Source organism: Gavia stellata, chromosome 7, assembly GCF_030936135.1.
Source record: "Gavia stellata isolate bGavSte3 chromosome 7, bGavSte3.hap2, whole genome shotgun sequence".
NCBI classification, from domain to species: domain Eukaryota; kingdom Metazoa; phylum Chordata; class Aves; order Gaviiformes; family Gaviidae; genus Gavia; species Gavia stellata.
In genome coordinates this window covers 8,338,101-8,365,905 of record NC_082600.1, presented here as the reverse complement: position 1 = coordinate 8,365,905, position 27,805 = coordinate 8,338,101, and the positions used below count along the sequence as shown (strand labels likewise).

The window sequence follows — 27,805 nt, the reverse complement described above, 5'->3', positions numbered from 1 at the left end:
AACAAACAAAAAAATGTTATTTCCCATTGCCATTAGCTGCTGGTTTCAGACATGAGGCAAAAGGACAATACAAGGTGAATACAGCACTGCCATTCCCCTGAATGAGGCACCCCAGCAGCAAAGCAGATAACACCATGCACTATGGCTGCACAACCCCATCTACATCATGGACATTAGTAACATCCATCCACTATCCTTCTCAAGGACTAACTACAGCTCAAGCACTAACTAAACCTACTGTAAGGCAATTTCCATTTTTTCCTTTAGGTATTGGAGGAAGGGAACTCAACTGTTGCGACCCAGAAGAAAAACTTCCAAATCTTCTTTCTGAAGAAGATTTTCTTGTGTGGCAGTGGAGAATTCACAGCAGCAGGATCCCCAAAGGGCCCAAAGCACCAGGTCACCTAGTGCTCAGCAGCACAGCAAAGGGACTAAACAAAGTATAGCCCTGGGAAACACTTAATGGCACTAGGCAGGGCCTCTGTAGGTCACATGGTAACATATAATCACTTGAAAAGCGCTTCTTTCTTTTTATGGATCTGCTGAGAATTACTCTGTGCTTCAGGTATAATAGCACTTTTGCCATAATCAGATGTTGTCAAGGTATATGCAATAAGAGAGACATTCAGGTATTACTGTCCCGTCAGCTGTGTCTTCATATGATTGCCTCCAATTACACTGTAAAATTTACACACGTATTTGAAACAGTGCTTTTAATTTTCAATCAGATACTCTGCAAGGAAACCCAGCTCAGAAATGACATAAATGAATATCTTGAGGAAGAAAATAAAAAGCAAATTTTGACTCAATGGTGTTATTTAATGGCAGCGAAAGTACTTACCAGGTGGCCTATTAATTGCGAGGTTTCGGAAATGACTGCCTTTGATCATCTCCACTGACAGCCGCCCCGTAGTGGCATTGTACGACAATCCCACGAGCAGCTCTGGCACCCCTCCATGCGACAGGGACTGTCTTGAAGAAGCGCTATCACTGTGAGAGATTGCTGACAGACTAAGCTGAGAGTCTGCACTCTGCAGGGAAAGAGCACTGAAAGTCTCATCAGGAAATTCACCACCACCCTCCGTTAATTTATATCTTGTAGCCTTGTTTAGTAAGATCTCTCTCAAGAATTGACAATGACTAAGAATAAATTATGATGGGGCACCAGAAGAATCAGAGCATCACTTTTACAAAAACACATCTCTGAACTTTCTCTTTAAAGATGAGGAACTCTAAATAATGTGTTACCACTAGTGTAAATCAAAGCCTCTGAGATAAGCATACATCCTACTACATCAAATGCACAGTACATCTCCTTGACAATGACTTTCGGATGGAATGCATTTTGCAGTTTGGGTTTTTTTGGTCGTGTACTGTGTATTTTCTTACTTTCTTGCTACCGTGATGCTCTCTCTACCCCCTCTTCACCCAGAGTATGATGTTTTATTCATTTTGTGTGCAAAACCTTCCACTGAACTTTTTGTAGACAATGAATCATGACAGAGCTCATCTACACAAACCGATTGGCATAGCCAGAGCTGGATACAACTGTGATGTGCATGGAAGACTATGAAGCAGCACAGCCAGTTCCTCCTCACGTGACCCACCTCTCCACTTCCATCTGTCGTGAAAAGGAAGATTACTAAGCATTTCTGGCAGCATGGAAACTGCACAACGCAGAGATCCACAAGCTAGGAGGTAGTGCCAAATGAGGTAGTTCTTGCACTGGCAGTAGTACAGGTCCACCAACATAACGGTGCACAAGAACTACTGTCCTTGTTGAAATTAAGACATAAATAGCCTTGGTGGTTCCGGGACCAACCTACTATTTCTGCAGGGCACAGCATTTGATGACTTGCGTAGGTGTGGTACATCTACATGATTTTGTGTAAGCTTGCTAGCTGAGCCATTGTTAATAAGGCACAGCTTTGTGTAGGGAAGACAGGCCCTGTGCTTTCCCTTACTGATAACTTTTTAAGTGACAGTAGGATCCACCAGTTGCATCCTAACAGCCCTGAATGAAAGGTATCAGGTATAGCTGGGTCCCCATTCACCAGCAAACAATTTTATGGGCTCCATATTTCTTTCATCAAACTTACGCTCAAATTACTCCTTGGCTCCAAGACCAACGTCACCTTCGCTTCCCCTTCCTGGCTGATGTTTCTCAGGTAGAACAACTGCTCTCCCATCATCTTCTCTCCAATCATCTTGTGCACAGCATAGAGGCGGAAACGAATGGCATGGCTGCTTAACTCCTCTAGCTCCAGCTTACTGAAGGTAATTTTATCCTTGAATATGGGGACGGGTCCTCTCTGAACACTTGTCTTACCCCTCTGTTTCTTGCTAGGCATCAGGACTGTGTGCACTTGCCAGCTGTTCACACCACTGCGGTCTTTGTCTGGGATATCCCTGGCCTCCAAGATAGTAACTACTAGCTTTTGACTTGAGGCTTTATAGTTGAAGATGACATCTAGATCACCACATTTACAGATAGGCTCATGAGCACCATGATGAGCTGGGACACTGTTCACTTCATCATGTTCCTGCAAAGAGAAGGAAGACGTAAAACCTCCATTGGAGTTGAACTGCCTCTCTGATTCCAACTCTATTTGAAAAAAAATACTCTCCTCACTTGCGCTTGCAAGTGTAGGCAGTTGCTCTGCAAAGTAAGGATCCCACTGTTTCTTGAAAAGCTGGTGCTAGTTAACTGCCTGATCTTGTGTAATATTCCCCATACAATCTAGTAAGCAACAACACTTGTTGAAACGCTTCCAACAAAAAGTTTCAACAATATTTAAGTGTTTTGCAGGAGACTGTTAATTTGCAAAAATTCTACATAGGGAAAAACTAAACAAAGGGGTTTTTTAAATTTCATTTCATGTCAATTTTGAGGCATTAATAGAACTTTTTGGTTCAATTTGATTAAAAAAACAACTTAACCTATTACTTAGAACATACACTGGAATTTTTTCAAAATGGATTTTTTTACATTACCGAAATCAAACAATTCATTCAAACCTGCTGACTTTTTGGATATTTTGTTCTCTTGGAAATTAAAAAAAAATTAAGCACTGTGTTCAATTTGATGGAAGGGGAAATCACCATGTCAGAACTTCTTGCATAATGGAAATTCCATTTCTAGATGCTACCCTATAATTCAATACTTTTCCTACAGCTAAAAGCAATGATAATTGAGAAAATCAGTCTGATTAAATACATATTGATTCTTTATTCCCTTTTTAATCTCCCAAGAGAAGCATCTGTTCCCTCTGTTCAGTTTGGATACTAATATAGTCAGAATAAAAATTCAAAATAAACAATCAAAACATGTGCCAACCAATTCACACACAATCTCTTACCTACTTTTAAAACAAAAATCATCTTGATAAAATGAGATAAAAAACATGGATGCTCACCTTACCTTTTGATGAGTGGGTGTGTGCGTTTCTGCTCAAAGGTGCTTTTTTGTCTTAGAGCTAGAATGTGCTTCATGTGATAAAAGGGTTGCTATAGTGATCAATGATTTGTATTTAAACATGAGTATACATTGTACTAGGGAAAGATTTTCAGTTAACAGCAAGAAGGTGAATTAAGGCCTGTCACTAGCAGTCTGAGTCACCCACCTCCTCAAACATTTATCTTCTTTCGCATTTCAAGTAACGCTTCTTTTCAACATAGGAACCTTACTGTTCAGAGTACAGATGATGGGCCATAGGACTTCCAATGTAACTCCCTTCAGAAGTGTCTAGGATGGTATATGTTTCAAACAAGACCTCGGACAGACCTCGAAATTTATACCTACTTCCTGTCAATCTACTTTTCAAGTGCTCAGATTCATCTGCCATGACATGCAAAGCTCCAGCTTTTCATATTTTCATGGGTGTTTAAGGGATTCGTGCACATGAATACAAAAGTCCATGTGTGCACATCAGTGACGGAGACATGCTGTCATACATCTTGCAGAAGTAATGTCAGAGAGAGAAAAATCACTGCTTGGACAGCACATGAAATGACTTGGTTGCCCATAAAATTGCCTTTCTGTATGAACAGCAGGCTGGAAAGACAAAAATGCAAGGCCACGTTGCCTGCAGAGAACGTGATGTTATGCAAATGTAAGTGCTGCTGTGTAGCTGTCAAGTTATTTCCATCTGGTTGATGAAATAATATTTAAGAAGGAAACATAATGGGATTGCGCTTGATTCGTGCTTCCCTCCACATGTTCATCCCTCTCCACTTTCATCTGTGTATTTGCTATTGAGAAGACGGAATCAAGGCACATTTGAGAACTGCTGCTAAAGTGTGGAGACACCTGTGCTTGTGGCATAACTTTGCTCTCATCTACATACCTGAGCTAGAGAGTGCAAACTCCTGTGCTTCATTATAAATCCATAGGTACGAAGATCCAAGAGTCTCTTTCCTGCCCCAATAGGGCTGAGCATCTCATCTTCTGGCAGTGTGTAGGGCAGATTGATGGTCAGCTATTTGTTTTTTGACAGAACAGCTAGAAAGGATCTGGATTTCAGGAAATCTCAAATTGTGCTACTACAGCTGTGGCCACATTCACTGCAGACAAAACTGCATGAACTGGAGGCAGAGAGGGCAACGAAGCTGACGAAGGGTCTGAAGCACAAGTCCTATGAGGAGCGATTGAGAGAGCTGGGGTTGTTCAGTCTGGAGAAGAGGAGGCTCAGAGGAGACCTTATCGCTTTCTACAATTACCTGAAAGAAGGTTGTAGAGAGGTGGGTGTTGGTCTCTTCTCCCAAGTGACAAGTGATAGGACAAGAGGAAATGGCTTCAGGTTGCACCAGGGGAGGTTTAGATTGGATGTTAGGAAAAACTTCTTCACTGAAAGGGTTGTCAGACACTGGAACAGGCTGCCCAGGGAGGTGGTTGAGTCACCATCCCTGGAGGTATTATTTGAAAGATGTGTGGATGAGGTGCTTAGGGACATGGTTTAGTGGTGGACTTAGCAGGGTTAGGTTTACAGTTGGACTCGGTGATCTTAAAGGTCTTTTCCAACCTAAACAATTCTATGATTCTCTAAGAAATGCCAAACTCTGTGACAGTGACCTTTCTGGGGGCAGCCAAGCCTTAAAGACCTCATGGGCTGGCCCTCCCAGAGAGCACTGTGCTATCTGGGACTCACCCCTGTACAGCACACAAATGTTTTCAGCACACAAATGTTTTCAGCACACAAAGCTTATGGACGCTCAGTCTTTTTCCTGTGGAAGTCATTGACAGAATTCCCCTTGGCTTTCAGAGCTCAGCTGTGGCTATGAGCCCTTTGTGAACGTATTAGTTATACAGACACTTAAACTGGAATACAAGGACAGTGTGGGTTTTAGATACTTCATCTGAATTTCTTTCTTTCCCTCTTCCCACCACAGTTGTTGAGAGGTCAAGCCAAGTATACTGATTGATAACGTATGTCTAATCCAGTTGTTCAGGACAGCCAATATCCACTTCACTACGTAAAAGAAGTCCATTTCTGCCAGAGAAACCTGAAAGAGCAGCTAATTATGGACAAGGCTTGAAATGGTACTTGTGGTTCCACTGCAGGGGCATAAGATTATCATTTTTGTCTCTAAAGAGAGGTCCTTTGAGTAGAGCATAATAGCTCTTGGACATTTCTGGCATGTCAGAACATTTAGTTCCTGCAATAAAAAGTCTTTCATTAATCCACACAATACCTTTGGATGAGAAGCTGCTTGCAGTAGATAAACTGGGACTTGGGCATATCTGCCCCCTGATGCTATAATCATTCTTTGAATTTTTAAAATGTAGATACCTGGAGCAAAACGAGAGATGTATTCCAAAGAAATACAAGAAGACACTGAAGACACTGAGGCACATGTGAACCATGGCAATGTACATCAAATGTGGAAAAGGAGAAATGAGCCTCAGATGAGCAGACAAACAGTGCGTGTCAGAGGCACACAGCAAAGAGAGGGCAGGGCTGCCGCCATGCGGGGTTCCCATGTGTTGTGTAGTATTTTGTGGGACTGGTTTGTGCAGCAAACCAAAATGCTGTTCAAAACACCCCTTAGGGCTGGAGCATACACACCGAGGAGCTGCTTTCCATCTCTTTAACTGGCTGCAGGCAGCATGCTCTGAGGAAAGGAACCTTTCCCTCGCAGCCTTATTTCTCAGTGTGATGGAGGTATTAATTTCCACAGCTGAAGAACAGTCTCTTTTAACTCAGGCAGAAGATGTGACCTTTGTGCTGTTCTTTTAATACGCGTGAAGCAGGCTGATATTTTTTTCAGAAATTTAATCTTGTGGTAAAATAACAATGAAAACCAACACATCACGCAGAAAGATTATGAGAGAAATGGGGGATGCTAAGTCATCAGGTGTTTACAACGCCTTAAAATTTCTAGTGTTTTCTTGAGGCTTCACAATAAAGGTACAGAACTAAGGGAAAGCAGAGGAGCTCTCAGGCTCTCCCTTTCACTGGAAGGATGCCTGGTATCAATGGGGACCAGAAAGATGGTCACTTGGACAAGTCACGGGCCACCCCCACCAGTTGCCTCAGCTTTCCAGATGCTTCCCATTGTCTAAGCCATAGAAACCACCCAGAAAAAGAGGCACAGATCTGACCCAGTGACCACACACCATGTCCCTAGACACACCCTGCACATACAGCCAGTAACAAAGCCCTGGGCCACCACAGAGTGCTCTTTGCTAAATGATAGTAAATGCTGTCAGGCAGCTAATGGCTCCAATTTCAGCTCAAAGATTGCAGTCAGAAATCAAGCAATAAAACAGCTTCTCTGAATGACTGTTAGTAGCAAGAGGTAAAATACAAAGAGGGGAAACACATAGAGAGGGGTGTATGTTCATGCACACATGCACACAGGAGTACCATTATCTTGTGTTGTGCTGATCAATTTTTCACTTCATTTCTCCCCTAACATTTTTTGGCCCCCAATATCCTTCAAAAGCTTACACCATGTGTAGTAAATGACAATTCACCATACCTCAGGGCTCCAAGCCGATGAGCTGTCAGTAGCATCATTTACTTCAAATCCCTGGTTGGTAAATGCTGTCTCCATTCCCGAACATCCTTCCATGGCTTGCCGGCTAATGCCATCAGCAATGCTGGACTCCATCCTAGGCCCTTTACGCTGCCCAGCACCCCTACTCTCTGTTGTTGTTCTTGAATCAACAGATACATGGTCATCTTCACGATAGGATAGGTTGTCTTGGTAACTCAGTTGGCTTAGTCCATCCAGATCTAACAATTTTCAGCAAGAAAATAATTTCAGAGGTATTAGAATGCATCCCTCCCCCTCTCCCTGCCAAAATGTGCCTTTCTCTCCTTTCTTTTTTTTTTTTCTTTTGCCCTCATCTCCAGTGTTTGCAAGAGACAGTTTCTACTTCTGAGAACTGCAGCACTGGACTTAAAAACCAACAAATCTGCATAAATCATCATTTGATGGATGACTATGGCTGTTTCTCACCCCAGCCTAAAGTGAGAAACTGGCTGCCTTTACTTGAAGAAGTTAACCACCAAATGCAATTATCAATGGAGTGTTTGGGATATCCAAGTGCCTTGGGGCTGCTTTGCGGCCCCAGACTAATTGCTTCCATGAAAACACAGGTCAGACAAATTACAGAAAAGCACAGCATAGGCCTGATGAACAGGTATCAGCAATTTCCTTCTATGCAGGAAGAGAAGGAGGAGGAAAGAACAGGAGTTAGCATTGCCCTCAAGGGGACGGTGCTGGTGAGAAAAGGAGTTTCACAGGGATAAAAGTGCCACCACGACCCTATCACCCATCCCTGAGAGCTTGGGTGCACATGACTAGCCCCACAAGCCAGCTAGGAATCTCCAAATCCCATGTTTGGGCTAAATTGTCCCAAGGGCAACTGAGGGGAGATGCGTTCCCTAATTTCCTGCCTACTTTTATTAGTTTTAATTCATCTGATTCTACACACTTACTCCATGGGCTAAAGTAAGGTTTATTAATGAGAATAAAACAATCTTCTCTGGTTCAGACCACAGATTCCTTTTCTGCACCATCAAAGTCTGTATTTTCAACACAGGGCACTTTTCTCTACTTGAAGGCATCAGTGAGAGCTCTCTGGGTGACGCGACACAGATAACTACATGTGCAGGGACACAGATGAAAATAACATCATGATTTGGCCTTGAATGTGTTCTGCAGGCACTTTCAGAAGAAAACCAGGGACCTTCCTCCTCCTCCTAATGCATCTGATGCCAGGCCTTGCTTTAGGAACACAAAGAGCTAGATTCTGCCTCCATCTCTTTCAAGTAAGCAAGGAGCAGTTACAATGAAAGAAAACAAGTTGTGCTTCCAGACAGCTGATGACAGTAATGAAAACAGAATGACTTCCTTCGCAAACACAGGTATTTGGGGTTTAAGGTCTCACAGAACGGTTGAGGTTGGAAGGGACCTCTGGAGGTCATCTTGTCCACCCTGCCTGCCCAAGCAGGGCCACCTGCTTGCTTGTTCTCAAGGTCATTACTATAGAACACTCATTTTTTTTAAATTTGGTCTCCAACTCAAGTCTTTAAAAAATAGTATTAATTACTGTGTTTAATAGAAAACAATTAGTTAGCTTTGGTTTAGATGAATCAATGTTTTCATTCCCCACCTGATAAATGAGACAGGGAACCTGGTGACAACCAACATGGAGAAGGCCAAGGTACCCAACAACTTTTTTGCCTCAGTTTTCATTGGCAATTGCTCGTCCCACATCTCTTGAGTCCCTTAATGTCAAGGCAGGCACTGGAGGAATGAAGTCTCCTTGTAGGAGAAGATCAGGTTTGAGACCCTCTGAGGGACCTGAACATACACAAGTCCATGGGACCTGATGAGATGCACCCCAGAGTCCTAAGGGAACTGGCTGATGTAGTTGCTAAGCCGCTCTCCATCATACTTGAAAAGTCATAGCAGTCAGGCGAAGGCCCCAGTGACTGGAAAAAGGAGAACTTCACACCCATTCTTTAAAAGGGTAAAAAGGAGTACCTTGGGAACTACCAATCAGTCAGCTTCACCTCTGTGCCTAGTAAGATCATGGAACAGATCTTCCTGGAAGATATATCAAGGCATATGGATGACAGGAATGACAGGATGATTAGATACAGTCAACACGGCTTCACAAAGGGCAAACCCTGCCTGGCTAATCTGGTGGCTGCCTACAATGGATTGACTGCACTGGTGGATAAAGGAAGAGCAACAGATGTCATCTAACTTGACTTCTGTAAGGCCTTTGACATGGCCCCACACAACATCCTTGTCTCTAAATTAGAGATATGGATTTGATGGATGGACTGTCTGATGGATAAGGAGTTGGCTGCAAGGCCTCATACAAAGAGTTGCAGCCAATGGCTCAATGTCCAAATGGAGATCAGTAACAAGCGATGTCCCTCAGGGGTCCATACTGGGACCAGCACTGTTCAATATCTTTATTAATCACATAGACAGTGGGATTGAGTGTACCCTCAGCAAGTTTGCAGATGACATCAAGCCAAGTCGCACAGTTGATACACTTGAGGGAAGGGATGCCATCCAGAGGGACTTTGACGGTCTTGAGAAGTGGGCCAATGTGAACCTCATGAAGTTCAACAAGGCCAAGCGCAAGGTCCTGCACCTGGGTCAGGGCAATCCCCAATATCAGCATAGACTGGGGGATGAATTGTTTGAGAGCAGCCCTGCAGAGAAGGACTTGGGGATACTGGTGGATGAAAAACTGGATATGAGCCAGCAATGTGCGCTTACAGCCCAGAAAGCCAACCATATCCTGGGCTGCATAAAAAGAAGCGTGGCCATCAGGTCAAAGGAGGTGATTCCCTCCTCTACTCCACTCTTGTGAGACCCAGCCTGGCATACTGCATCCAGCTATGGGGCCCGCAGCACAATAAAAACATGGACCTGTTAGAGCAGGTCCAAAGGAGGGCCATGAAAACGGTCAGAGGGCTGGAGCACCTCTCCTATGAAAACAGGCTGAGAGAGTTGGGATTGTTCAGCCTGGAGAAGAGAAGGTGTCGGGAAGACCTTATTGCTGCTTTTCAATACTTAAAGGGGGCTTATAAGAAAGATGGAGACTTTTTACCAGGGCCTGTAGTGATTGGACAAGGGGTAAGGTTTTAAACTGAGAGAAGGTAGATTTAGATTGGATATTAGGAAGAAATTCTGTACTATGAGGTGGTGAGACCCTGGAACAGGTTGCCCATGGAAGTTGTGGATGCCCCATCATTGGAAGTGTTTGAAGTCAGGTTGGATGAAGCTTTGAGCAACCTGATGATGGCAGGGGGCTTGGACTAGATGATCTTTAAAGGTCCCTTCCAACCCAAGCCATTCTATGATTCTCTAAACATCCCTCTGTCTAGAACAAAAAGCCCAAACCATTCTGAGAAGAATAAATTCCATGTTTGGCCTTAGCAGCAAATGCGCTGTTTCTGATTCATACCTGCTTCACAAAAAAAAACCAAAACCACACCAACAGGGGAATGGGGATTATACTCAGGAAACATTTTTTTGGAGGCATGCAGAAGTCCCTGCCCTCCTCCTTGGCTGCTCTTTCAATTTAACAGCTCAGAGATTAGGAGAATAACTTTATCCCCTTTCTTCACCTATCAATGGTTCTCCCTCCCAGTGAAATGCTTCAAGCATGGGCACTTCAAGAAGTCTGAGAGCACCTCACAGCTTTGTAATTATGGTCCTCTTCTGAGCCGTGGGAGATGGTCCTTCAGGAGGAAAGAGGGATCCAAACTCAGATCTCTCAAATTCCAGGTGAGTACTCTTCTCACTCCCTTCTCAAATGCAAAACCCACCTCTTCTCCTCCTCATCCTCCCATCTGGCAGACCTAGTCCTGAAACGGAGAGCCCTCATTGTCTCACCTCTGCCCTGAGCTGAAACTCTTAGGTGAGGGTAGAAAGTAATTTGGTTTTTTGCCATTACTCCCATTCCTCTCTACAGAGTCAGAAAACAGAAAGAAGTAAACATAAGAACGTAAGCAAGAAATAAAATAACAGAAATTCCACAAATTTACTGAGACTGAATGGGTACAGGCGCTCCTTAAGGCATTTAATTAGCAAGCCAATGTCTAATACACATTTTAAACAGTGGGTCATCCATCAAAGCACACACCACACAGCAGGCTTTCAGAATAAAATGCTACTGTAGTAAGAAATTATCCTCACACAATTGTCTTGTGGTTTTGACTCCTGCTGGGATAATATCTAGATCAATAATAGAAGAATTTTCAAAAACTACATTAAAGCCATAAAAGGCTATTCATAACAGGAGAACTCCAGAAACATATTAATAGAGCAAGCCACCTCCCTAAGACTCAGGCACAAAATGAATGTGTTAGGAAAGCAAATGTAATATTCAGGGAAAGGAAGGGAAAAGGTGATTCACCAAAACCATTTAGTGAAATGGTCTGGCTTTTTCTTTAAAGTAGTTTGGTAAGAGATAATGACTTATAAATACCAGTATTAGAGGATCATTACAGGTAATAGCCCAACTATACAGACTAGAACAACTACACCTCTCCAATTACATCTGTTCTAACATTATATTCACAAAAAAATGGTCAAAACAGAAGTTCTTCATGTAAAGGAAAAGGGCAGAGCAGTAAAATGCCTGTAATTTACCTGAGACATCTTTAAGGAAGAAAATGTCAACTGTCTTATGAATACCTGACATGAATAAACAGCACAGCATCAGGTATATACCTTGAGACAGCATTATCTAATTATCTGAACTTTAATTAGCCAAGAGTCCCTGCGGAGCAATAGCAGCCAATTCTAAAATTAAGGGCAGATAGCACTGTACACTCAGAATACTGTTTTTTTCAATCCTGTCCCCAAACGTTCCCTGTTGTGCCACGTGTGCTCACAAGCCAAGAAGGAGGCAAGGGGAATACTGGGGAACAGAAATCACCAACAAATCAGGAAAGTCTGTATTCAAGGTTGGAGAACTGGCTATGAAGAAGCTGACTTTTGTCAGATGAAAGGATGAGCATCACCTCCAAATAGAACTCTAACAGGCATTGGAATATGGAAGCATCTCTCCAAAGATACAGGGAAAGCTCAGCACATCAAATACTGAAAATTAGGCTGGAAAATACTGTGAAGTCCTCCCTCACATTGGCAGGTAAATGGCCTGGTTAACCTACAGTACCTTTCTTCTTTTTCAATTATACAGAATGATACACAATCTCTCAGTTCTATGAAGCATTACAGTGTGCTAAAGAAGTGTCCTGAGAGGCCTCATCACTTCCTAAAACACTCTGCCAGAGTTAAAAGATGAAGCCTAGCAGATCTTGCTAAATTAACACCACATAGTTCATTGACCAACAAGAAACACTGAGATGAAGACTTTAATGTGTGCCTGTTACCCACGCTGACCAAAGCGATGTTTGCTCTGTGGACTGCAGTGAGTCACTGTGCTTTTACAAGGAAAAGCATGTCTTGCCTTTGTGATTTTCCAAAATGAAAGAAATTTGATCCCTTCTTCTAGACTGTATCTAAATACATGCTGAAAGTTAAGAACCTGTTTAAATACGGTCCAGAGGAGGAAAGGATATCAGTATGGATCTAGGTACTTTTGGACTTGAAATCCTCCTAGATATTAGGAGGGATATTAGGAGGATTTTCAAACCCCTCTTCCTGAAAGACAGTAACAGCAGCAGAGATATGAGTCAGTGGGACTGTGGCATGTTTGTCCTCATACAGCAGTCATCCTCTTGCCTGGACCCTGCTACAGGCCCAGTTCCAAATCACTCTGCAGTACCCCAGCACCACATGCTCCCCCACACTGAACCAAACCAGATTCAGGGAGAACAAGCAGAGATCCTGCCCCTGGTTATTTTGAGATTAGCCATCAAAAAGTGCTAAAAAACTTCCTAGAAGAGCCTCAAAGGAGCAGAATCATTATCTAATTACAATAAATCTAAACAAAAATGGCTTGTAAATTTTAGGGGTTAAAGAGAAAAAGGATCTTAAATTTCAAGTGACATTATGCAATCAGGCCAAGATTGTTTAATTTACCACATGCTGGGTAATAGCCTGAGAAGACTCCATGTTTCCAGAACTAAAATAGGCTCTTTATTAACAGGGTGATTGGCAGAGAGGCTGTGGGCAGAGCTGGCATTCAAGCCATTCAGCTCCCCAGAGCATCCTTCAAACACTTCCTTCCTGCAGTGTGCACTCCTCTTTCCAGTCTCTCTTCAGGTTACTACAAAGATTTCAACAGGTGAAAAGTTAAAGCCAAGTGAGTTCAAAGTGCAGACTGTCATGGCATTGGTGACAGAAACAGAGGGTCAAGGAAAATCTCATGTAAGAACACTACCTGTGAAAAGTAAGAGGAACTCTGCACTACCATGTTGCGCCAGAAGAAGAGTTCGATGGACAGCCATATCTTGAAATGATCGCTCTAATCAGAGGGTGCATCGAAATCAAGCAACTGTATTTCAAAATGAAAACACTCTATGGAAGGAAAAACAAAGGGCACTTTCACAGCTCTTCCCTCTAATGAACTTCTCCAGATTTTAGAATGTGTTCAGGCCAATTTTTCCATTTTTAAATGCATTTCATCTCTGTTTGTATAAAAGAGTCATTACATTAGTCCATAGAAGATCATAAAATTCTTTCCTTCTGTGCCATAAATTTTTAGTTTCTGTCATTGCCTGACATTTGGTGTATGCGCTGGCAAATGATACAGCATAATTCATTCACTGTTCACCTTGTGTTTGCAAAGCTGTTACAAAAGCTTCGACTTCGCATTCAACTTCTGCTAAAAGGCTTGCTAAAGAAATTACTTAAGTGGCACAGACCAAAAATAATAAGAATGAAGTCCTGCAGTCTTTACTCTGGCAAAATTGGCAATAAGATCCATGAAAATCCCTGTGGATTAGGAGCCAGGATTCAAAAGCCATATACAGTTAATGGAAAGATCTTCATGGACTTCAGCAGGGCTTGGATCCAGACTCTTCCCTCTAAGTCTTTTAGAAATGAGCTGCAGGTAACCAATAAGGAAACCAAGTTTAGTAAGACAGAAAACAAGATTCAGAACTTGTTCTCCACAACAGAAGAACCTCTCCATATTGAAGTTACAGATCTTAAAGACTCCAACTTCTTTCATCTTATTTCATGCAAACAGTACCTTTGCATTCAGATACCTCTGTACTGTACTTCTCATGGCTGGAGGGCAAACGGCTGAATTTGGGTCTACGCTCCGCGCCTGCTGGTGTTGCTTTTTCAGATACTTCTGATCGAAAACTTTGTGAGCATGACACAGAGATGTCAAACTGCTTAATCACCTCATCATCGCTGCCTGAAGACGCTGTCTGTTCTTCATCCTCCCCGTAACTGTTTACTGGGAGAAAAACACAACTCGGGCTTTAGACAGTCTGCTGCCCTTGGCCAAGAAGCCAGCTGACACGGCACACTTCTAGCTCTCAGATGGACCTTCTGGGGAGAAAAAGGGGACCAAGGGTTTAGGGAGGACTGCGGAATGAACTTGAGAATCACCTGTTTCTTCAACCTCTGGAAAGCCTGTGAATGTCATATTGTATCAGCAACACCTACATATTGTTAGACCTTGCCCAACTCTGCATGTTACCCTATTATTTTTTTTTTAAAGATATTTAACAGCAGAACACAAAGTAAGACACAACACAGAGAACCACTTGTAAAATCATTAGCATGTGCAAAGACAAAGTAGTAAGCAAAGGACTTGAAAACCTGGTCATACTTCCATTCCCCTTCAGTTCCTGCTGAGGTGGAAAGGGAACTTCTTTTGTGCAGAAAAAGCAACTCAGACATAACCTGCTCTGGGTAATACCATGAACACAAAAATACAGCACATGGCTAACAGGCACCACTGACTCCATCTGCCAGCAGCAGAGGAACTCGGGAGACCAATGTAAATTGTAACCTTTAACAGTGAAGATAGGCATTTGAGCACGTCCCTGTGAGTGCCCTTCCCCTCCTGCTACTAACACGTGCTTTGAGTACGAGATGACTGCACCCTCATTAGTGCGTGAATATCCGCCAGATGGGGGAAGGAGGGTTCAATACATATTATATAGACTTGGCCTTGCTTTGTCAGGATGAAAACAGAGGCATTTTGCTAATCTCCCTGCCATCAGCATCAGGGAAGCACAACAGCAGGATGTTTTGATCCACCAGCGCATACAGAGAAGGGAGCGGTGGGGACGACAGGCAGTCGGTGTGGACGTGCATGTTTGCGTACATGCGTGTGAACAAGCCAGCTGTCAAGTATGGTCAGTCCACTGCTTGCTCTCGAGCATGAAGTATACGATATGGTTGCCAAGGCTCGCTTTGATAATCGCTATGGCAAACCCAAGCAGCTGAACAAATGAGCATTGCAGACAAACCGGTGGAGGGCAGCTTTCTCAGTGACACTGCCGGGTTGGGAGGGAAAGCACCTTTTCTCACCTCAAATCTCACTTACGTCAACCGCACAGCTATAGGTGGAGAAACCGGATCCTGCTTCTACACACTGTGTTAGGTCTATTAAAAATGTGCAGTATAAACTTAATGGCAACTGCTATCACTGCTCTATAAATTTATCTGCTGCTGCACAGAAGATGGCACTCAACTCCCCGGGCAGAGAGGACAGAGCAGGGAAGTTGGCAGTACCAAACTGCTCCCACCACCAGCCCAGCAGAAGCTGGCTTCTTCCATGCCTCCACGCTGGTAGATTTGACCCTCTGGTCTGATTTGCCACAGTTTGACAATAAGCCTACTGTTCCTTCTAGAAAATTGCTCTCAATTGGAGGAAGAAAGTAAATGTTCCTATTCTGATAAGGATGAAAAAAGTTTTAGACATTAGTTTGTAAATGGCCAGTGACCAGCTACCATAAAAATTGATTGTTTTTATGTAAGCTGTTAAAAATAAGTTTCTTTGAAATAGTTTTAAATAAAAATTATTTCAAGCTGTAACAACCCTATGGCCTAAGTCTGCTACGAACTATTCAAATAACCGAAACATATAAAACTAAACATTCCATTTCAGCCAACTGTGTTGTCAGTTAACCACCTGCAGCTCATGCAACCTCGACAAAATTAATTTAAATGCTCGTAAGTTCTATTTATATGTGTGTATCTTTTGCGTATATAAGATAAAAAATAAAAATTATTCCAGTTTAAACAAAAGTCCACTTTTCACTCAAACAGCTTGCCAAAAATCCTGAGTAAAATATCATCTTTAGCAATTAAGCCACATCTTTCACCATTTTCTAAAATAACTGTAACATTAAAATCCTGGGTCCGTGGGCACAAGGCTGTATACTTAAATGCGCATTAACATAGTGTAAAATTCTGGTTATTACAAGAAATTTCGCAAGGGCCACGCGGATCCAGCACTCCTGGGCCACTCCTGTAAGGGCTCTCCCTTGGGGTGACCTGCATGCAACTCCCTGCAAAACAGAGCAGAGCTCTTTTTCTAGGACAGAAGGGGAAGGGTGAAGGGATGGAGGGGAGGAGTTTGGCCCGCTTTGATATATTATTGGCCGCTTGACTTTGATTTCAACTTTACAAATCCCCAGAGCATGACTGCATCACTTGTTATGACACTGGATGCTATTTCTTACTAGCATTTGGAAGCACACAGGCTAATTAAACGGTGGCACTGGGGGATCTGTAGCAAATGCTTGATACGTCTGCTGCTGAATCTCTGCCTGAGCAGCAGACAGCTCCGTGTCAACTTAATATCTCTGTATTAATAAAACTAACTTTACCCAGGGGAGAGAAAAATGTTCACCATTCAAATATACAAGTGTCCTGATTAGGAAAGGACAAGGGGGAAACATTTTCTGTATCACCATGGAAACTTAAATAAAGGACCCATAATTACAATCTAAATTCTGGAAAGATAATGAATACATCTTGAGATCTGCAGATGTTGTGTAGCATATACATATTTCTAGCAACTTCAACTCAATTACTTCTATGCAGCATCGCTTTTACAAATCAACTTCCCACCACTTATAAGGAGGGATGTGGGATTTATTTTTTTTTCCCCAGAGGAGACAGTGAGGGAGGAAAGAGGGTGACCTCTTTTTCTGGCAAGGTATTTCAAACTACCACTATTTATTCAGGAATTTCAAACACCCAATCAGTTACAAAGTTAGCTTACAGGCATCCAAATACACTAAGCTAAAATGCATGAAATAAATAATTCAAGAATTCTCTGCAGTATTACCAAGTATAAAGAATAACTTATCACTTGCTCAAAGCTAATCCAAGTAAAGAATTGCTGAATAAAATACATAGTGTAGGTGTAAAATATAGATGTACTGCATGCATTCTGTCTGCCCGCATGTTAAAAAAAAACAAACAACAAACAACAGTCATTTTGGCTGAACAATGAAAAGTTTACAAATGCCAAATTTCTGCTTTCCCATACGTTTAATGCTACCCTTGTATGTCCACTTTCTTCTTAAGGATTTTGGTTCTGCTTTATGGAAGTCAGTTGGAGTTTCAATGGGAGTTTCATCACCAAGCCCTGAAGGAAGCAGAAGTACTATACAAAAAAAATGTATTTGATCATATAACCAAAGACAATATCGGTACATCTATGCATAATGCATATACTCGGAGGATCCCAGGAGAGTTCTGTGCCATCTTCTTTGCTATTATAGAAGCAGTCACATAGGCCTGGCCTTAAAATTTTCATGATCAGGATGACATAGAGGAACAGTGATCTACAACAGCTCCTAACTCAGCAAAACCCAGAACTGCACACAGAAAGAAAAGAACTCTTCTTTTGGAAAACCGGAAAGGCCTGCCGCAAACAACGGATAAAGCTTCTCAGAAAAAAGGAGGAACATTTTGTAAAGGGAACATTAGCAACACATATGGAGTTGCTACTACCAATTCCCATGCAACTACATCTCTGATCTGCAGTGTCTTCAATCTAGAGTCATCTTCTCGCTCTTGCTGTCAATCATTTGAACTGGGAGTTCAAATGATTGACAAACCATTTGAAAATATGGCTCAAAACTATTTGGAGATACAATCTGATCATCAAAAATCCTTCTTTTTATAAAACAGAAACAAAATCCAAAACATCCACCTAGACCTCAAATGTACTTAAAATTGACGGAGAACGCGCTGTGATATAGCAAACCCATGTTTCGACACATTCCATTATGGGCATAAAGACTATGCACAGTGACTGTGCACCATTGACTAACACCAACTGGTCATTTACTAATGAACAGAAGGCAGCCTTCACCTGGGGCTTTCTCCTTGCACCCAGGCCCATGTGGTTTTGTCCCTTTCTGGTAGGTATACCAACCAGAGAGCCATTTAGTGTCCAGTGGTAAACATAAGGTCCACCCCTCTTTACTGAGTGACAAGTGACAGCGTCCTGCTTTTGCAACACATCCATCTCTACCGCTTCATCTGTCCTCACCCCAATACCAAACCAACTGGGAGCTCTCCAAGGCGAACGCACTTGGGTGTTTGCATGTGACGCAGGCAGAGAGTATCACAACTTGGCAGCTGTCATACCAGGGGACATTTCCAACAAAAAGGAAAAAAAAGCAAACAAAAAAAGTCAGAGAGTAATCCGAAACAGGTCATTATTTGGCTCTGACCATCAAGCACCTCCATAGCCAAACAATACAGCAGTCAGAGCAATAAACTCCAATTCTGTACACTGCTGTGCAAAGGAATAGAGAACTGCCCACAGAGAACAGCATGAAAATCAACATCTTTTTCCTGTTGCTTTTTTCCTACTCCCAAATTTGGACTTTAAAAATAGGAACATGGGATTCAGCTTCAATCTGATTCTCACTTTGCTGCCTAAGGTTCTTCCACAACTAAAGGAAATGGCAGCCAAGAAGCAGATGCACAGTCACCCCTGATTTTCCCAATCACCTACTTGACGTTTTACATGTGGAGTAAGCATGAGTCAGGCTTAATTTATGCTACTGGGTTTTATTAGCACAGGCCCAGGATTTGTGGAGAAGTGGAAGAAAAAAAGAGATTACACACTGTAGGAGACACTGCTAAGCCAGGAAAACCCCTGGTGTGGATGCAGTTACATCCATGAGTCAGCCTACACCCCTTTGCCAGCCCAGGTTAGGTTGCTTGAAGAAAACGTGCAGCTGCAGAAAAGCACCTTCTGTCAGCAGATGCTGTGTCTGCGCTGGGGACGCCGCAGGGCAGAGATGTAGCTGTGTATGTTCTGGGGTGCGGGGCGATAAATGCATATGGGCTTGGAAACTAAACAAATCGCTGGATCCCTATAGCCAATGAATTAGGAAACACTGTCCTATCCTTCCAACAAAAAATGCCTTTCACTTTATAAGCATTATTTTTATGACAGTTTTCCTGGTAGCTTTTACACAATAATGGGTTGAATTCCCTCAGGTTCCCCATCAACCACCTCTTCTACTTGTTTCCTTGGCTTGGATACACACTTCTTCTAGTGCAAGGGAGTCACTTTGTAAGCTCTCTCCACTACATTTAAGGAAGTTTCTCTGAATTGGCACTAGCTTCTTCCAGAAAATGGCCTTCCACCTAGCAGAAATCAGGCTGGCCAAGGAAATGCCCAGGAAACCCAGGGCATTGACTCCTGCTCCTCCTTAAAGCACGGTTTTGCTACACCACACTCACAACCTGCTAGACCCAGCGTATGTGTGCTGATTACACACCATTCCTAGCACCCAACACTGTAACCATTAGCTTCACACCCACAAGTCTTTGTTTGCTGATTAACAGGGTAGACATCAACTCCCTCGCAAAGATATTTGTTTGGGGTTGCTACGGATAACAACTGCATTGCAAGTTGTTATCACAGCAGATACTTGTTTTCCCATGGATTTCTCTAATTGAAACTTTGTTTGCTACCAAAGGGTTGAATCACCACAGCCCCCCTTTAACCACCACTGTAACACCACCGTTTCCATGGCACTCCTGGGAAAATCACAGACTTCAGCGGCAGCAGTGGGTGAGGATGTGGTGCAACAAGACTCACATGCGTTCAGGACCAAAGCTGTCACCCAAAAAGGACAATCCTGTCCTCCTTCCCTTCCCCTCTTCCCTTTGTTTCAGTTTTAGCAATCATGCGGCCAACTCACCTGGTTCAAAAGTAATAGGGAAGGGTCTAGTAACTCTCAGCTGAAGCAACGAGCTGGTCCGGTTCACCCCACAGTGGCATGCTCATGAGGCCAGACATGGAAAGCAGCACAACTGTGTGACTGGGAAAGGACAATATATCTCAGCTGCAGTTTTACATTAGCTACTGACAATTGCAAAACTGCACCCGCAGGCCCAATGGTTTTATAGCTACTTTATTTATGGCAGTAAGTCTAGACCCCAAAATTGACCGTGTGACACAGAGCTTCAGCAAACCTCAGTGCTCTCATTAATCCAAATTCAGGGCCTTCTCTCCAGCACTACAACTCTCATACTATTTGCTGGAAAATACTCCCATGCAGATTATGCTGCTATGTATAGACCGTATGGGCTTGAATCTCTCTCAGCCTGAGGAGAGAAATGTCTCCAAGTGCCCGGCTTGCATGGGCAAGCACTCAAGCCCAATGCAATGAGTCCCTCCCAGGATGCTTCATCTCATATAGATACTAAGCTCTCTAGACAGGGGAGCACCCACCTGAACATCAGGGAACTTTTAGGTAGGGTGATGAAGCCATGAGAGCATCAGCTATTTTCATGGTCATTAGAAGGGATTTTCTACAGCTTTTGCTATGGACTGGTTTAAGATTCAGCCTAAGTCATTCATGTTGGTTTACAGATAGGTACTGATGAAGCCTCCCTAACTCAATCTGAGGAAACTGCATGAGAATCACGCAACAGCTGCTGCAGAGGTACAGCCTAACCACACCTTCCCATTACCTTGAAGACCCACACAGCCCAACAATGCCATTCCCTGTCTATAAAACTGCACGTGTTTTCCTCCGTGACTGTAATCTCCCTCTTTTCTTTCATTGCAGCCTTTCACCTTGGTTACTAAAACTGTCTCAGGAGTCTATGAGGCCACTCAAAATGATGGCTGCTGCCAACAGGTCATTACAACAGCCAAAAATGAAGTGGGCATAAGGAAGTCATATCCATACCCCTATCTGGCAAGAGGTGAGGACCAACACCAGCTCACCTTTTGGCAGAGTGATCCCATCTCATATAAGCATACATTAGTGCTTTTGGTGCTGTTAAGCAATGCAGAGGCTAGAAGGAAACGGAGATGGATTAACCATGCTTCCAAAAGTCCTATTGGTCATTCCCTCCTGCAAGCATTTGCCTCCTATCATGGGTTTGTGTAAGTAGCCATCTACAAAGCAGGCCAAGCTAGCAACAACAGCAAAACAAACAAAAAAAACCCCTCAAAAATGACAAAAAGTACTACTGTTTGTATCAGCACACAGAAATACTATGTTCCAGCTCTGCACAGAGTGCTTCTAGTATGCCTGCACGTAACCTCCACCACAACGCAATGAGATCATTCACACCTGCCTCGCCTGTAGTAGGAGATGGAAGGTGAGGAGGCAGGGTTTCTAGGAGAGAGGCAGCACTTCCCAGATGCTGCCAAGATGCTGTTTATTGGTAAATGAAGCCTCTTGAGTCCTATACAACCTTCCCAGAGGAAGACAGAGTCACAACTGCCATATGGGGAGTGGGAAGAGGATGCCACTTAGCGAAAGTGGATCAGAAAATACATGCACAAACACACACGCTCACATACACAATTTGTTCTGTAACTGCACTGAATGGCAAAATCCATTTCTTCCTCTCAAATACATCCATACAGCTTATGCAACCTTCTAGATGGCAAGAGCAGATGACAAGTACTCCTGAACAGAGAATCCTTCCTCATGCCCCCTAGGGAGCTAGGCACAAGGAAGCTCTGCCAACCAGATAAGGAACTTGGTGAAAAGCCAAACTACTGATCTCCTGTGGGCTTACAAAGATACCGTGTCTAAAATCGCCAAATGAATATGAACAGCAATGTTGACAGGCCCAAGACAGAGCCCGCAATGGTAGCACCTTTGAAGATTTGTGTTTTGAACCACTCTTCGGCTTCATTCCCCCAGCTGTAAAGCTGACATACTGCAATCCACCCTGCTTTCAGAGCTATTGTGTACTCTCATCACCACTTCCTTTTGGCATTGTGGATGAAGATCCCTTATAATTTGAAACTTTGAAAAGAGAGAACTGCAAAGGAGTACTTTAAATATAAAAAGGAACATGGTACCACCTTCACAAGGACAAAAATCTGTGCACAAACACTTTGTAAGTGGTTCTGAATTTCCCAGAGAGAAAGCATTCAATGCAAACTCACGTCTGCACTTCATTTCAGAAAGCTGCAGACTCGTACCGCTTCTTCAGAGACCAGATGCATATCCCCAGTCACATTAGTACTTTCAACCACTCGAGCAGCTAGGAGTATTTTCTGTGAAGTGCTTTTGTCCAGTGTCTGTCTTTGCTTTCCTTCACTCAGTCCTAGTGATGCTATTGATTCAGTGTAGCCTCTTTAAAAGTCCTGCTTTGAGAACAGGCACTGATTTTTATAGGGCTACATTCTGGCTAGAGCACTGGCTGGCTCCATAGCCAGACAGGTGATAAAATTCATAAACACTTAGGATCTTTACATGGAAACTGGCCATCTATCTATTTTAGTCTCAGGTTCAAGCAGAAGTTTTATTTATCACACAAGCAACATCTTTTTGTTATGGGTATATTTTGCTATATGGGTTTACAGGACCTAACGAAAACTCACTTCTTGCCTAGGAATTCCTGGCTGTATGAAGGGTGATTTACTGAGGTCAGGAGTGCTCATATACAGCAGAAAGAATAATTTCCTCTACTACAGCAATTACGGGCAAAAATCAATGACCCCTGTTAAGCTGAAGGCCAAGGTAAGTAAATGCAATAGTGCTTTCTAGTTTTAAAAACTCCCAGAGCCTCAGAGGCGTGCCTCCCCTTACACGTGTATTGACAATAACTATCTAGCCATCCAGACAAGATTCCTATTAGGACGCCAAACTTCCTAGTATTCCAAGGTCAAAAAATTTATTTTAGTGCAACTGAAATGCAATCTTCAGCTAGCACTGAGATTGTCTAATTGATGGGAAAAAATCTCCAAAGACTTCATGCAGTTTAAGTGTAGCACTCACCTATATATTACACTAGTGTTATGAACACAGTGTCAGACAGCTCGGGAGACTCTTCAATCACAGAACTCGCTGGGCAAAAATAGTTCAGCTCTGATTCAGAAGACTTAGCTCTGCTGGTGTGTCTGTCCCCATGCCTTTTCAGAGCAGCGTCTGCTGAAACTGCTAACTTAATGGTCACTTTGACTTTTTGTTTGCAAAGGACATGGGCCCTAAGGAAGAAGTGGGCTAAAGCCATTGCATTCATGGCACAATTATTGCTGCTCTTCATCTTTTTCATTATTACTTTTCTTTTCTCTATAGATTCAGGCTGGGAAGCAGACGGACTGGCCAGTCCTGCCCCTCTGCTTGCAGTTCACTACTTTTAGAAGTGGCTTATTGCTCCACTACTTTTTTTCAATTCTTAAGCCAAATGTGCAAAGATGGATTTGGCAGCCACACTCTCGCCAGCCACCCCCAGTCAGCTGAGCAGCAGTATCTTAGCCGTGGGAGGATGCAAAGGCTGCTCTCTCCCTGTTCTGACATGGGAGACAGTTTCTCTATCAGAAACACTGAGGTTAGACAATGAAGGAGGGTCTCAGGGAAGCTGCAAAAGCAAGTTCGTCTGTATTTGCAAAATTTACAACTACGTGATTTGCAAATGGTGGCAGGGATCTGCATGCAGGAAAGGGTCTGCCTTCCCATCATTTACCTCTTAAACCAAACACATGGTGCTGCAGTATTTCCTGCTGAACTACCTCCTCGTTTTTAAACTGTGGATCAAAAGCATCTGAAGTGAAAAAACTTTTCCCTGCATTTGTTTGAAACCTTGGCACAACATTACTAGCATCATTTAAGTCCGCCAGGATTCAGCGGCAGCCAAACCTGCACCCTGCTGATTAGCATGCCTCACAGTGTCTAGCAGACATTTGACTTAAGAACCTAAGAATTTCATTGCTTAAACACTTTATTAGATCCTGAAGCCTAAAAACGGTTTTCAATAATGTGTGTGCTGCTTTGGGGCCTCAGAAAAGCTACTCTGGGAGCTAGGAAACATTTCCTAGGAGGCAAAAATGTGATCAAAACCATAGTTGATAAAAAGGAGAAGGGGTAATGATGGTTTTTAACTGCAATTTTATTTCATCTCAGAAGCATGCTCTAAGTTTAAGAGTAAGCAACAACTATTGGATTTTGTTTTGCATCTTTTTTTAAAACAAAACTATTCTCATCTAGGGTTGGTGGGGGTTTTTTCCCCCTAAACCCAATAAACTATATATTGGAATGACCTTGTAACAGGTTTCTGTGGCTCTTTAATCACCTGCTAAATGAAGCATGTCTGTTTTCTCTGTTACATTACTATTGGCAACCAGGTCTTCAGTAAGTGCCCAGAAATATTTCCATGGCAACAAAAAGCATTCAGCATTGCTACTGTTTTGTGCCAATTTAGCTTTAAAATATTCTTTTGTGGAGAGAAATATGGTACATTAAGTGAAATAAAGTCAAGATGCAATGTTCTGAAAAGAATATAAGGATAAACAGGAAACATGTATTTTGCAGAAACGGGGAAAAAATGCCAAATGGAAGGAAAAATATTCAAAGCTAATATTGATGCTACTGAACGCCTTTGCTTTGAATGTCAGCAAGTCCATATGCTCGCTTACATTGTCACTTAGGTTCGTTAACAAAGCTAACAGAAATAAGGATACCTCAAAGATCTTCTCTTGACCATTTTAATCCATGACTGAAATTTTAAGTTGCCAGGGTATTACAGCCTCTCTGCATGTCTAGGTTACCATCAGAAGAGTTCATACTCTTGATGTTACAGAATGAATCTAAAGGAAAAAGAGGAAATAAAGAGTTGAAAAATTAAATACAAAGAGCATGTGTGTGTTTTGGAAGTGAAGGGTCACTTAGAAGAGCAAAATGAGTCTTCCACATCAAAGATCTTCTGGAAGACATTTTCAAATCACAGTTCAGCACTTTCTCTCCTATTATACAACTTAGGTAGTTCTGAGAAAAAAGGCATCAGCTCCCAGCCCTCCAACTCTCAAACAGCCAACTTCATGACTATAAAATCTTGAGACCATTGGATGGCCCTTTGTGCAGTGCATTGCAGAGATAAAAAGATAAAAGACTATGTGAGAGCATTTGCAGTGACATTCCTTCTGGTGTAAAAGGCTATGCAATGCCCTCTAAAATGCTTTCTGTGGAAGTAAAGAGCTCTAGGCAACAGCAATGTAGGTGCTGGGGAGCTCTGTAAGGCCAGCCTTCCAGTTCAAAAGCCAATAAATATTAAGAGAGAGTCCAACGGCAACTTGATCAGTACCTGCTCTCAGCTGGGAGAGAGGTTCAGAGTGACCCTCCCCTTTAGCTGCAGTGATGGGTTACTTTGGCATCTGACTGTCACTCCATGTGTCTCTCACCAGGAAAATTCAGCTGATCCATCACACGCTCCTAAGGATCCTCTTTCTCAGATGTCCCTGCAGGCAAGACTGCACGTAAGAAACTGCTCTGACAGTGGCAGCAGCCCATTCCTGGCCCCATTTTCCTGAGAGCTGACCACATTTTCTCCCATTCACTGTGAGCAAGGTGTAGTCCAGAGATAGGACAAAGATCCGGTGGCCACCATTGGAATAATGCATATGGCACGTGGCTGCTTCCCAGCATACTCTGAGGAGCCCCAGGATTTGCCATGAATCGCTCTACTAGCCCCTCTTGGGGGCACAGGCTCTGCAGGAAACAAGGTTGTGCCCTGGATAGCACTTGTCCAGGAGGATCCATGGCCCCAGCACTCCCTGGAAGGACACTACATGCCCTGCTCCATGGCTCCCTGTGTCTGGGCACACACTGGACACATGATCTAGGCACACAGTAAATCCAGCCCTACAGCATTGACTTGGTGCCTATGAACAAACCCTGTGGGCAGGATATCACACAGGCAATGTATAGGGGTACCAGAAGGTAGGGGCTCTGTACAGGTTAGAGGTTGGGCTCCAAGAGATACAGTTCCGGGGTGCGTAATCTGAGAATTGGCATTCATTCATTTGGAATATGAAACAAGCAGTCCCAGTTTGGGAGACAGAACAGCTAGACCAAAAGCTCTTTTTAATTATTTACTCCCTGGCCATTACAGTGTGAGGAATATTAATAAAGAAAAGAGCTAATTTTAACATTCATTAAAGAACACCGTCAAGGTTTATACCCTCTCAGTCTGATATTCCTATTAAATATGAAAACAAACAGGCTGATCTTCCGCAGTCTGCACAGAAATGGCTAAATATGTAAGACTTCCCTAGAAGCCAAGAGTGATGAAAAGCTCTTGGTCATTATAAAACAAACATTTTAAGGAGCATCTACTGCCTGATTAAAAAAAAAAAAAAAAAAGGAATTTAGATATTTGAAGTCAAATTCTGAAGACCCCCAGTGAGTCCCCATATTGTAGACTGCCCCCACCCGCCCTTCCTCCTTTATCCCACTTCCTAGGACGTTCATAGAGTGGCTTTAACACAGCAAGACCCAAGGATGATGTCAGCAGGACTGCAGCTTTCCTGCTTGTGGTTGGAACATACATCTCCATCAGTCCCCCGTGACCCACATAACTTCCAGCCACATTTCTGGCAATATTTAATGAGTACAAGTCACGTGGCTGAAATTCAGTCCTGAACACAGTCACGTGAAAAGCTGTTCATGTCACTTAATGATCAGAAGTCACAGTTAGGCCTATTTAAAACTGAAAATACCAAATTCAGTTCTCTTTCCCATAATCTCCTGCCTGCTGTCCTCTTCAGTCTTATTCAAAAAGCCTGTGGGGGTGGTGGGAGGGGAGGAAAGCGATTTGGGAGCCTTTCATCCATAAAATCATGAGATATGGCTGGCTTTTTAGTACAGCATTTCACAGCACATGGCACAGTAACATCTTGAGATTCCTGGCACAAAGAAACAAGGTTTGAGATTATATATATCTTTAATAGCAATGACGCAAAGGCAGATGGTTCTCAAAGCCAAGGCTTAAGGCTAAACACTCCCTTTGAAGGGTCCTGCTACCACAAGCAAAACATGGGGGAAGCAAAATACTCCTTGCTGCAGCAATATGGCCTGATTGCCTTCTAATACACAGCATTTCACCCTGGAGATTTCCACTTATTTCAATGAGATTAGTTTCACAAACGAGAGAAGAATCAGAAACAGAAGAGGAAAGGTTAGATTTTAATTTGGGATTTGGGGAGTTTTATTCTAGCTGTGGGAAACAAAGACAACACAGAACATAACAAGCAGATTAGCAAATAAGTCAAATCAATACCAGAAAAGAGAGGTCTGGATAATACTACCAGGGTGCGTGCTAGCTGCTTACCTGCAAAACCTGCCTTGCCATTATTACTTTTTAAGGAGCCACTCATGCTGAGGTTGTGTTCATGGCCTCCCATCCTCATAGAGGGCTCACCCTCTTCCTCAGCGATGGTAGGAAGCCGATCAAGTGGCTGGAGATCTTCATTCATCCAGTAGGATCCATTGGCTGTCAAAGACCTGGTGCTTTCAACACACTGCTCTGGTAAGCTGCTGGTATTTTTAACCCATTTTTGCCTCTGCAGACCTGTATCAGACCCATGAGGAAGGGCTTGTGAAGCAAGATCAGGACCTGCAATGTGACCATCTTCTCTAGGATACAAGTATTCCTCGTCCCA

General features: G+C 42.9%; 1 protein-coding gene across 1 annotated transcript in view; it reads right to left on the bottom strand.

Moving 5' to 3' along the window:
- Positions 1-27,805, bottom strand: part of SYT16 (synaptotagmin 16) — a 109,786-nt gene that overhangs the window by 11,471 nt on the left and 70,510 nt on the right. The window contains exons 3-6 of the mRNA XM_059819483.1: positions 14,144-14,356; positions 6,982-7,238; positions 2,100-2,543; positions 842-1,031 (exon numbers count right to left, since the gene is read on the bottom strand). Of these exons, the coding sequence (XP_059675466.1) occupies positions 842-1,031; positions 2,100-2,543; positions 6,982-7,238; positions 14,144-14,356 (1,104 nt within the window). The remainder of the gene's footprint in view (positions 1-841; positions 1,032-2,099; positions 2,544-6,981; positions 7,239-14,143; positions 14,357-27,805) is intronic.